This window comes from Haliotis asinina, chromosome 12 (assembly GCF_037392515.1).
Source record: "Haliotis asinina isolate JCU_RB_2024 chromosome 12, JCU_Hal_asi_v2, whole genome shotgun sequence".
Lineage (NCBI taxonomy): Eukaryota > Metazoa > Mollusca > Gastropoda > Lepetellida > Haliotidae > Haliotis > Haliotis asinina.
The window spans coordinates 40,212,069-40,225,230 of NC_090291.1; the positions used below are offsets into that span (position 1 = coordinate 40,212,069).

The 13,162-nt window shown below is 38.7% G+C and overlaps 1 protein-coding gene across 1 annotated transcript in view; it reads right to left on the reverse strand.

Annotated features, from left to right (window-relative positions):
• The window catches only part of LOC137258655 (protein broad-minded-like), a 40,507-nt gene extending 28,196 nt beyond the window's left edge, over positions 1–12,311 (reverse strand). Inside the window, exons 1-13 of the mRNA XM_067796352.1 lie at positions 12,138–12,311; positions 10,126–10,275; positions 9,377–9,527; positions 8,784–8,858; positions 7,968–8,093; positions 6,965–7,040; positions 5,429–5,532; positions 5,035–5,096; positions 4,559–4,691; positions 3,729–3,785; positions 3,048–3,150; positions 1,167–1,307; positions 541–627 (exon numbers count right to left, since the gene is read on the reverse strand). Coding sequence (XP_067652453.1) covers positions 541–627; positions 1,167–1,307; positions 3,048–3,150; positions 3,729–3,785; positions 4,559–4,691; positions 5,035–5,096; positions 5,429–5,532; positions 6,965–7,040; positions 7,968–8,093; positions 8,784–8,858; positions 9,377–9,527; positions 10,126–10,275; positions 12,138–12,292 — 1,420 coding nt within the window. The 5' untranslated portion in view covers positions 12,293–12,311. The remainder of the gene's footprint in view (positions 1–540; positions 628–1,166; positions 1,308–3,047; positions 3,151–3,728; positions 3,786–4,558; positions 4,692–5,034; positions 5,097–5,428; positions 5,533–6,964; positions 7,041–7,967; positions 8,094–8,783; positions 8,859–9,376; positions 9,528–10,125; positions 10,276–12,137) is intronic.
• Positions 12,312–13,162: the final 851 nt, after the last annotated feature.

The window sequence follows — 13,162 nt, forward strand, 5'->3', positions numbered from 1 at the left end:
AGGTTGTACTTTTCGCTAGTAAGACTGCTTCCCAGGTTTTACTTTTCCTTTAACTTTATACGAACATCAACATTCAAATGATACATGAGTGTTTGAAATCAATTGAAAATTATTGTTCAAGATTAAACTCACAATACAAAAGTGTTCTCCAAGTGGGATTGGAACCGCAATTCTCAGATACCTAGGCAGACACTCTACCACACGGCCACCGGACCAACAAAAGTGGTGGGGTTAAATTGTCTACTCATAGTTACTGTCCTTAAATTGATTTTAAGCACACTTCAGTTATTGTTGTGTAGCTTCATTAAATGATCATCTACATTGTAATTACCTATCATTGACGGTATATATATGATAGAGAAAACACTTCTCCCCCCTGGTTTTGGTAAACAATGTAAAACCACTGGGGTCGGGAAATACCTCAGGGCTCCGCTCCTCGGGATTTCCCTCCCCCTCCAGTTTTACATTGTCTACCAAAACCTTGGAGGTGTGTTTTCTCCTGTACTTGATACACTGCTAAAGGTTAACATCTTCACTCACTACTGGGGGACTTGCTGGAGGAGGTACTTCCTGGATCAACTATCAGCAAAACTAGAGCCTTCAGCAGTCGGTTAATGGTCACGCTTTCTGTAAACATGGAGATACATGATGACACAATCACAGGCAGTATCACAGTTTTCACATTGTAACTCACAGAGTGGGCATTTTAGGGAAATGAAAAGAAAACACAGGGGACAGTTAGAGTAATGCGGAAATGAGGGAAATCAGCTACAGCTGAGATTTAGAATATATAAGTCAGAGATTCACAAACTGATGAAATAATATAGTCTTAATGCATCAACAATGCTTCTTGAATTAAAATGCACTACTAAGTTCCTCTTTCAATTTTGGATATATACAAACAATTTTAGGGTTACTCTAGTTTTAACCAACAAATCGAGGCAGAGACTAGTTTCAGATGAGAGATGGTTCCTATGGCAACATAAGGCATCAGTGGAGTTCACTCACAGCCGACAGACGGTGTAGGGCACATTTGACATTTTTATATATACATACCTGAAGTCAGATTCATGTCACAAGTACCACACATAGCATCATACTCGTCTGTAAGGTGGATATTGGGTGCTTTACGCTTTACAAATGTATTGATCAATATATATACGTGCCATCTTTAAGCTTGAGGGGAAAGAACTTGCGCCCATTCTGGAAGCACAGAAGTCTACCCAGGATACACACGCAGTGGATGAAGTATGCGTAGTCTAACTCTGGACCAGTGTAGAACATTCGCTGATCACTTGATGATATATCTGTAATGGCAAAATAATTACATACATCGTCAAGGAAAATCAAGTTTTAAGGATAGTCAACTTCACCAGGGCTCCAGGTAATTTTTCGTCATCAGGAGTAAGTAAGGCTTATTTTGTCAATATAGAAGTGCTAGAAAATCTTTAATTTAGTAACAGTAATGTTGTTTTTCGTTTATATATGCACCACAACATTGCTACTCTTGGGTAAACAGGTCCATGAACAATGAAACAACATGTTTTCAGATAAATATGTCCGTAAATGATTCTTATGCTGTGATGCGTATCTGCTGCGTTTTCAAAATTATCTCCTACCATATTTCCTGCATATTTTTTATCCGTACATACGCCAATATGGTCCTTATCTAGAGCCCTGCTTCTCTATTGCAATGAGTGCTACATTTCGGTATAGGTACTAACACCATTATCAAGTCCATGGACTAGATTTTCGAAGCTCTCTTAAGCGCTAAGATAGTTGTAAGTGCCATACATTAACATTAACTTACGACTATCTTAGTGCTAAGAAAGCTTCGAAAATATAGGTCCATGTTGCTAAGTTTATTGATGGTGTTAATTGCCCTGTCTCAATGTAGAAGTTGAATAAGTTCTTTGAGAGGCATCTTAGAAGTCGTAAAGACGAGTCACACTCACTGCAGTAACAGTCTAAGTAAACTTTGTCTCAGTGTATTTCGTTACACTCCACCACTGAGTCTAACAAAACCTAGTAGAAGGTCGCGTCAGGTAACCTTTGAGCAACCAACAACAGTCCAATCAAATGCGAGACTGTTAAATAGATTTAACCAATCAGACAATGGCTACTATTTAGTGATCGGAGGGACTTTCAAAATATTCAGGTCACCGACACAGATCTCTCCACAAACAAAAATCAGCATATAACACTGTTATTTGATCTGCAGTATATACGCTTTGGGGGTTCTGTTGACATGGTTACCATTAGCTAATATAACATTAGCAAGATAACATCCTTGAATATTGTCAAAAACACTATTGTCAGCGACTGTTTACTCAGCATTGTCATGGCAGTACGTACGCCGTGTGCATCACCCGGAAGCGATCGTACCCTAAATGGCATTCGGAATCGTTCGGGTACAAACCTTTTGCAGATAAAAAGTTCATAAGGGATGTGTGAATGTGCACTTTTGCGATTTGGTAAGCTGTGTTCTGATTGGTGAATCTCAAAGGTTACCTGACGCAACCTCCCATAAGGTTTTGTTAGACTCAGTGGTGGAGTGTAACGAAAAGTACTGAGGATAAGTTTACTTCGACTGACTGCAATAAAGAAGTTGACTATCCATACAACTTAGTTTTCATTCATCTTTACAACATTACAAGAATATATACAGCGTTACTAAATCCCCTGATTAAACAAATATTAATATTTATTGCATCTTCACCTAAACACAAAAGCAGACACTATTCTTGTTTCGATTAACTGGCAAGCCAACACTAATCTTTCATACCTCACTATACAGTAACCAGTGAAGATCCCGGTTAGAACTGATGTTCAGCAACCCATGCTTGACATTACAGGCAACTTACAAGATCGGGTGGTCAGGCTCATTGACACATGTCATTGTATTCCAATTGTGTAAATCGATGCTCATGCTACTGATCACCGGATTGTCTGCTCCTGACTCATTTATTTACAGACAGCTGGTATATTGCTGAGTGCTGCATAAAACTAAACTCGCTCACTCACAACACAGTACTTATCAAACATACTGATGGACAACTTGGACACCGAGTCAGACATCTCACTCGTCACATCCTGAGGGAACTTGCGAGCAGCAGAAAACTCCAGACAGTGCCTGACTGTGTTCTCCACCTAGAACACAAACAAACAGCATCTCAACATCTGTCTCCAAACTACCAGGCAACGGAAGACTATAACAGAGTCATGTGTGAGTGAATGCAGTATCTCACCTAATCTGTACAAGAGTGAAATAACAAGATTCTAAAAGAGAGGACAGCACGAGATGTATGACATCATAAGGGAGAGAGACCAGACTGTCAAGGGAAAGTAAAAGTGTGACAGTTGTTAAGAGTTAGAGAGTGAATATGACAGCAAATTAGTGAATAGTACAGGGAGAGACAGATGAAATAAGAGTCACATAGAAGAAAGTCAGAGAGAGAACAAGATGCAGAGTGAGTCAGGGAGGACATGAGAGTAGGAGAGAGCATGGTGGATAACATGAGAACACAGTGAATCTGGAACTGGCATATTTACAACATCATTACACGTGAGAGAAAATAAGTGCAGTTAAAATGACACAGTCCTAAGTTTCCCAACAGTGTGATCTCAGTTTTCAATCAAGTTCGAAATATTCAATCAAGTATACAGTCTGACTAGTTACTACTGTAGTCCCTTGGCTTCCTACCATAACACTGAGTCTATATACTTACAACAGGTCTGTACTTCTCTAGAGTCTGCAGTAGAACCTTCCTGCTGTAGTTGCCATGCTGGAACAAATATCTCACTTTGAATGGAACAGTATTCAGTTATACATTTACCAAGAAACGCCAGCATCACTGAGGGAAGGAAGTCTATCAAAAAGCAGATTTTACATGTTTACCTGGCATCATAGCCAGTACAAATCTGGGATTTAAACACATTAAAACCAAACTAGGGCAGAGATATGAGAATCAGTTCCAGGCAACAAACTGATGCACTTTCATCACACTACTTATACATCCGTGATGTTTACAACAAATCTTCAGTTTACTGCATCAGAACCTTTATCGTAATTTACATACTAGAAGAAATAATGCTGAATCTTTTTTTGAAAATTTGCAATATTTTACATTACATAATAGGATATTTATAGCACACACATCTGTGCAACTGGTATGTGCTCCGGGGTGCTGATATTTTTTCCCTCAATCACTGGAAGTTAATCTCAATGGCACATCGTATTATCAATCTCAGCTCCCTGTGGATTACACAGTTCTTGCAGCCACTATGTGCACCAATATTGGGCAATATTGGGATTAAACATCATAATAATATGGAAATAGAGAACCATGACAAATTAAGATGGCTCCCGTTCTAAACTAGATGAGAATCCTGAAAGTATTCCTCAAAGACATCAGTGCTGGGATCGTCCTTGCAATGTTTCATAGGCATTATAAATACAGAGAAGATGGTAAAAATGCTAAAGTTTTATGCAAAAATGAGGTAGGTTAAGACAACAGTTACACCATTATCATTGTCAGCTAAAAATAGTAGCTCTTACCATCCATTTGATGAACCACTGTGCCTTGGGGTCAATGAGAGCAATGAAGTGTAATGGTGTGAGTCTCTGAGTGGGCCCCGACTGGGGGACAGATATGAGGTTCAGAGTGCTCTCGACAATCTCTTCTACATACCTGAACATAAAGAAATGCTATATGCTATTTGTTCCAATGTCTTACAAAACAACTTGCACAAACCACTGTCACAAAGTTATCAATAATAAGATGAAGTAAAATGACCAATTCAACTAAGAATGGATCTGTCAATTGTGAGTATTCATTTTCACTATAAAACTTGTTCTTTAAGCTGCTGGAATGTTAACTTTCCGTGATGTTTGATAACATCTGGATCATTCAAACTAATTCATATGTTAGAGTTTTTGAGTCTTCTGTGATGAACGTCTTGGCAAGAACCTCCTACAATGAGTATTTTTATCCCAGAATTCCCCCAAGGTGAACACAGGAGGAAGTCACTCACCTATCAGGGTATCGTATCCAATAATTTGGTGCTTCCTGCTGGAACTCATTCATCAGGCGTAACTAAGGAAGATAATTCACAATAAGTAGGTGTAAGGTCAAGGTAACTAAGGGAAGACGATCTAGACAAGAGACTGCAGCTGTCATCTTTCAATGAAGTCATTCAACAAAAATAAGAAAAGAGGAATATGATTCAGTGATGCAGTGATATAGGAGACATTTCATGCATTGTTCTGTGTTGCTGATTAACGCCCATTCAACAACATTCCAGCTATATCAAAGTAGTCTGTAACAGAAATAAGAATGACAAACGTCATCATGGTGAGATGACATAAAATTAATCAGTCCAAGGCTGACCACATCTTGAAACCAACAAAACAGAAAATCTAACTTACAGCTTTGAGGAGTTTGCTGATCTCTGGTCGGGCACAGTCGAGACCCGCCTTCACATGGGGGATGGAGCTGTTAGGGGACTGGAACTGCTCTAGAAGATATTCCGCTATAACAAAAACACTCTGTCAGTTGGTTTTGGTGTGTAAGGCTTTTTTCTTCTCAATACCCATTACTGTAATGTCTATGAAGTCATCATTTCCCACGTAGTGAAACATGACCAGGGTCATATATACGTCATATGTGCACATTCACTTTTGCCTAGCAACCATTGTTTCTGTATTTCGTCATCTGTGACAACATTAAACAACTGAATGTGACATCAACAAAGAGGGCAATCACAGTTCCTTACAGTGTTTTACTGCACAAATGTACATGAATATACAAGACGATCAAAAAATATGAACAACCTGTGGAGGTTTCTGATTCTTTGAAAAGAGTCCACCTTAGGGTTCTCATAAGCATTAAATGTCCATTTTAAATCCCACAACAGGTGTAATCATATTTTAGAATGAAATATTTACAAAACAAAAAATTTGTTTCTTTCTTGTGAGACCGCCCCTACAGGTACTCATAGGGCCCCCCATAGCCAAGAGCAGATAGCTCTAAGCGTGAACCTCTTTTCGTGCTGTTGTGAATGAGATCAGACATCTGCATGGTTCCTCTAAGAATTACCTAGACCGAATTATGAGTGTTAAGGAAGATAAGATCAGAAATAATCTCATTCATGTGTTATTCCCTTTCACAGTAAGTAACCATGTCTGTTTCACATCTTTTATTAATCGTCTGTGGAAGATACTGCAGTGTAATATTTTTATGGCAATATTACACTAGTGTAATACCACTTGACATATGACATCAAAGTGGTTCAAAGTCAAGACGTCACAATGCTAATGTCGCTGTCACAATTTTACTAGACCTTGCTTGACTCATGGAAAGCTGAGTCCTCACACTGTAGGCAATTTCACTGCAGTGTCTGTTAATTTATGTTGGCTTGTAATAAACAGAATACTAAACTTGCTTCCTTGAAATAGCATTTTTATTAAACTCATTACAGATTTAGTGTAGTGGAAGCTGTTAAAACCAGAATGAGTCCAATCTGGCAAGTTGTCAACACTGTTATACAATCTCAGCCCCATCCATGGCTAAACATTTACCATCAATCTACAATCCAGCACTTTGTCTAAACCATATTTTTGTTCAGTCCCAATGAGTGCCGGTTTAGACATCTTCCACTGTATCTTTACCAGATCATTTACTCGTTTAATGAAAATGGTATTACACGGAAGGTCGTTTAGTATCCTCTATACATTTGAAAATAATGACTTCTTTCAAGGTAAAGAATTATGCCAAACACATTAATGTCTCTCCTATTTAAACCACAGGTAACATCATCTCCATTTGAATCTATAACCTATACAGTATTTGCTCTAATTAAGAACAAGCATCTTGTCATGTCATATGAACTGAAATCAGTCTTTCAAAACATGACAGCTCTGTACCTTGAGAGTTTGTTACCACGGTTACTAAGTGCTACTTACTCAGCAGGATGTAGATCTCCCTTGTCTGATGAGTGGTGCTGGTGAAAGCCTTGGCGATGAATTTTACACTCAGGGCCTACAGCAAGACATCAGACACAGGTCAACACATATATACTGAAGTTAATGGGTACCCGGTAGTATCATGATGCTAACAATACTGTTACTCATACAATAGGTTCAGATGTATTTCCTCAGTGAACTGAGAATAAAATATAAGTGATTCACAGACAGGTAGTTATGATTTAGTGCCATGAACATTCACTAAGTAACTGAACTATGTATACAAAACTAGCAAAACTATTATTGCCGTTATCATTATTATCAATTAGTATATTAAGGTGAACGGTTTGTACATATACTATACCGTGGAAATAAAAATGGTAAAAAAGTAAACTAAAAAAATATTATTATTCATAGTTTATTCAAATACATTCCAGTCACAGTTTTAAGAAAACTGCAAGTACACATTTATTCTTGCTTTTTACATAGACTACAGACCCATACACATCTCCTCAGGATCAGCATCTCAGGATGTTTTGTGATGCTGATCATGACAACAACCATTGGTTTGACTGGTCCATATTTGATGATTTACAGGTCTCTGTCATAAGGGTTTACTATTGCTATAACAACCACTATCAACACCATTTACCTATGTCATAAACAGACATGTCACTGGTTGATCATGTCCAAACTCAGTATTTTCTTGACTATGCCATTAAACAACATTTGTTCTCTCTGACTCAGTGAGTGAGTAGGTTTAGTTTTACACGACTTTCAGCTATATTCACGTTCAAGCAATATCCAGGCAGGAAACACCAGAAATGGGCTCCACACATCGTAACTATGTGGGAAATCAAACCATGGTCTTTGGCATGACAAGCGACCACTTTAACCACGAGGCCACCCCTCCGCCAAATCTGAACTCAAGATGTGTGACAGTAGGAACAATGGCAACACACCCAATCACCAGTCGACTTTAATTTCTTTATTCTATACGTACCGAGAGTTGTTCATCGGGATCGGACATGACTTGTTGTAAGTTACGTTTCAACTGAAGCCAGTGGTCAGAGTTCACAGAGTCGGCAGACATGATCTGGTTCAGCTTCTGGAGAGCATCCCGTCGTGTCTGCAACACCATCACCATCATGTTCATGTCATCATCATCATCACCATCATCATCATCATCATCACCATCATCATCACCATCATCATCACCATCATCATCACCATCATGTTCATGGATATTTGTTATGTCTTTCATAATCAAAGGAAAGTGAAATATGACTGGATGTGTATCTTAGGAGACAACCATTACTTGATGGCCAATTTCCAGGTGTTATTGAGCATATGAAGCACAGGAATTCCTTTGGTACCAACAGTGTCAACAGTTTCATGCAGAATCCTCATGAAAATTCATCTGCATAGGGTTTGCAGGTGTTCCCCCAAGTTAGAAGAGAAACCAATCTTTGATGTAACCATAGATATACATAACATATAGTGAGTGTTTTAAGTGAGTATAGCTTCTGATAGGTAGTATATGAACCTGAACATCAAATCTATTTAAGTCTTCTCCACTTATGGCCGAAACTTAATCCTTGCAAGATTTGAGTCCAACCTTGTCCCCTACAACCCTGCTTATTTATAGAGTTAGTTTGGCTCGCTGACTCAGTTGATGAAAATCATTGTGTCCTAAACATGTAGATCAGTGATCAGTATAGCAGCCACAGGCTGGTCCAGAATAATCATCCTCAAACTGTCAACTAGCTGGAATATGTTGAGTGCAACAACTTAAAACAAGAAAGAGATTGAAACCTACTTGTGTGGGTTTGCTCTTGCTGAGACTGTCCGCTACATGCTTCATGTAGTCATGGTCAAACATGATCACACTTCCCTGAAAACAAGTTACACATACAAGTGAAAAGTTTTCCGTCAATGTCCACAGAATCAACAACACCAAAGATACACGATTCTCAAAAATCCGACATTAGGCATCAACAACCGGCATGCTATAAATCTTGAAATACATGTGTATCTTGAACTAGCTCACATGCCTAAGGTGAGTCCACTTTTGCTGTAAATGTTTCGTTGTTGGGAAGGACAGAAGTCTGAGAAATTCAAAGGAGTCACACTGCCAAAGTCAGCCATGCAAGGACTTACCATGACAAACGTTGATTAACTTCACCTGATTTTTATATGGCACAATCTCCCTGTTATGAACACATAAGTATGCATTTGGCTGTGTGAAAATTTTAAAATTTTTATTCAGAACTTCGCTTTGGGTCAGCCATTCTACAAACCAATGCTCCTAGAGAGCATCAGCCCTCCTCCTACAAACCCATCTGACTTAAACAATCACATTCATTCATAAACGAACGAAAAAAAAGAGGAAAGAAACGTCAGCTACTTCACCTCCTCATCGTCTGTAACGATATTTTCCCTGCGTGTCTGAAAACCAGCATCGCCATGACGACCTCCTGAGAATTCCTGTTCGAAGTTCTGCTGCAGTTGGTCAATAGCATCAGTCATATTACGCTTCAGCTTCTTGTTGAAGTCATGATATCTGAAAAAAGATGGAGAAAAACACACATTGTTATTATCATCCCATGAGCAGATGAGCATTTCGTCTAATTAACATCATCAGACATACATAATTTTCTTTCATCATTTGATATGTATTACTGAATTTTCTTCAAAATAATGAAAACACATTTGTGTTTAATAAATATCCTTGAAATACTTTTTGGTAGTCAGTTTGCATCCGGATTTCAATGATTATGATCATGGTATAAAGCCACTTGTATTTCAGATCTAAGAATTCTTGTTTATTTGACTGGGGGCCGTCTGTAAATAATCTGGACCAGAGAAACAAGCACATGAACATGGACCTGTGGTCATATGATGAAATGTGTCACCTGAGTCAATGAGCTTGACCACACAATCCCATTAGCTACCTCTTACACAACCATGGGTGCTGAAGACCAAATCCAACCCGGATCTTCACTGTGGCTAACATGACTCAACTAGTCAAAATAGTCACAATTTAGCTAAAATCGGCAATTTGTGTTCCATGGGTGATAGAAGAGTTTTTAAGATGTACAAAGCCTCTGAGGTAATGACACGTCATAAACATGACACGGCAAATGATGAGGACAACTCACTGCTGAGACTGCAGGATGCGATCAGTGATTCGACTGACCACAGTCTCCTGCCCGTTGGTCCCAATATGCGAGAATCGCTCAATTTCATCATCAATCAAAGGTCCCAGAAGCTCATCAATTTTCCGTTTCAGTAACTTTATGATTTCATATCTGGAATCATACAGAAATAACTGATTTGTGGCTGAAATATTATAGAAAAATCCACTCTCACGAACACAATGAAATACAGAAAACCATTTGCCTTGTCGTAGTGCTAGCAGCCCCTCATGGTCTTATAATAAAATGACAAACACTTATGAAAAGGCAAGTACAAAGTGGAAATGACAAATATGAAATGACAAGTCTCTGCAACTGGTGATCTGTTTTTCATGGGTGTTTAAGGATCGAACTCTTTCCTGATTGCAACCTAAGGTTGCATAGACCGCTTAAGGTAAAGTTATATACATGCACAGTTTGGGTATTCATGATTTGAAACATCATTATAACAAAATAATTGAGAAAGTGAGTGAGTTTAGTTTTATGTCGCACTAAGCAATAGTCCAGGTGTATGGCGCCGGTCTGCAAATAATCATGTCTATAACAGGCAATCCAGTGATCAACATCATGAGCACCAATCTGCACAAGTGGCAAAGGATGACGTTTCAACCAAGTCAGCGAGCTTGACCATGTGATCCTGTTAGTCGCCTCCTACAACAAGCATAGTCACCTTTTATGGTAAAAGTTACGAGACCTTAGGCTTACGAGAGTTTTGTGAAAGGGGCCCCTGCTTCCCAGCTGAAGATCATGTTCAACATATTGTATCCAGCGGAGATAAACATGAGGTTGCATTTTGCAGTTTCAAGATGCACCGGTGCAAGTTCTAATTCCCTCATCAGCCCCTGAATTGTCAGAATATTGTTAGTATCTGTCTGAGTGCAGTACAATAGGAAAAATTACATTGCATCATTGACCTACATCACAGACAAATTGTAGCGCAAATGGGTTGCGCAGCATAGAGAAAATGACCAGACTTCATACATGCGAGCGAAGCGAGCAAAGGTTGGCAACATTCTTTCCTCGCTTCGGTTCGAAAAATATTTTTCAAGTCAAAATAAAATATCGCCATCATCAGAGTGTACTTTTTGATGGCAGCAATATTTTATTTTGACAGGAAAAATATGTTTCGAACCTAAGCCAGGAAAGTGTGTTGCCAACCGTTGCTCGCTTTGCTTGCATATAAGAAGACTTGTCACATTCTCCATGCTGCGTAACCCCATTTGTGCTACAGTTTGCCTGTGCCTACATGAACTTATGCTGATATATTTCATCTCAAGGGATGGTGGGGTAGCCTAGCGCAGGTCCTTGTGTCACTGCAAGGATTAAAGATTTTTTTTAAATTTATAAAAATTTTGAGATGACACCCAACTTGATCTTCAGTCAAATGGCAGATGATAGCAAGCGTCAACCCATGAGAGGGCTTGCTTTGACCACACACCCTTTATTAGGCCTTATCATCTTTGCTATCGTCCACCAATTGTGCCAAGATCATTTACTTGAGGGTCAAAATCGGCTTTCAGTTGACTTGTAGAAATAACAATATAGAACTGGTAGGTGTTATGAGTGGTGATCGATAGGCCAAGCACCCATGATTACATTTAGATGAAGTTTTTATCGATTACATGCGATGGTAGCGTAGAGATTGGCAAAGCAGGCCACCAAAGTGTCTGGCCTTGTCTAGATATAGTGTACTGTGAAGGGTTTCAAGTCCGGGGGGGTCAACTAAAGATTTTTATATTTTTTTAAAAACATCTTTAAGCCTCATAATGACACAAGGGCCTGTGTAGCCTTGCGGTTTAAGTGTTTGCTTGTCCTGCTGAAGACCTGGCTTTGATTCCCCATATGGGCACAATGTCTAAAGCCCATTTCTGGTGTCCCCTGCCTTGATATTGCTGTAATATTGCTGAAAGCAGCAAAAAAACAAACTCAGTTTTTCATCTCAAAAGGCACATAGAAAGATTTTCTATATAACTCACTTGTGGAAATTCTCCTCACTTTCCTCCAGGTGTATCAGGTTTTCCTCTATCTGGTCTGCTGAGACAGCCTCACGGATGTAGGGCTCAAAGCTGAAGATGAGCTGACGGAGGTTGCGGATCAGATCCTGCCCCTCAAGCCCCCCACTGAGCGCCATCTGGTGTCACAGAGGCAGCCTCCACCTGAAGTAGTTAATGCTATGTTGATTTCAATGATTCTGTAAGGGTTATCATGCTACCTTGTTTTTAATCAATCTGTTGCTATGATAAACATTAGATTCTTGGGGTGATTTGAGTTTATGTCAGATTGCCATTATTCATACTCAGTGCAAAGTCCAAGTAAGTTTTTTTGAAAATATGTTCATTACACTGTTATTTACAAAGAGAATATGTCAAATCCAAAATCTTCAATGCTTGTGTATTCATATCTGTATAAGTTTTGTCTGCAATGATATTGTTGTTTAATGGCTGTATATAAAAGTAATAACAGTAACAAATTATAATGAAACTGGTGGTTTTAAATGACAAACTTCCAGACCTTGTCAAAAAAAGAGGTCCCTAATGAAATATCTAGTAATTATTTAGAATCATTTATGATTGTCAATATGATAATTGTGTCGCAATAATATCTTACATAAACTACTGTGATGAGACAAAGTTTCAATTTGCACACAATAGACAAAGCTATAACCTATTTCAAAATTACTACTTTTTGTTGGTAATCCAAGGATAGACAAGTTACCATTTACCACTGACATGAACCATGTTACCTTTATCTGCTGGCCCTTGCTAATCAACATCTCCCATGAGAGAAGTCTATGAAATCTTATTATATTCAAAGTATGTGACCTTCAGCATTAGACAACCATTATCTAATGTAAATTCAAAAGTAAAACAAAGTCAGTTTAATAGCTGAGTTCTGACAGTCTACATGTGATGCAAAATAAGGTCTTGACTTCTGGAATCCATTGTCATGACTGTGGCTCTCTGTTTTTCCATCACAATTGATACAACTTTACAATATGACA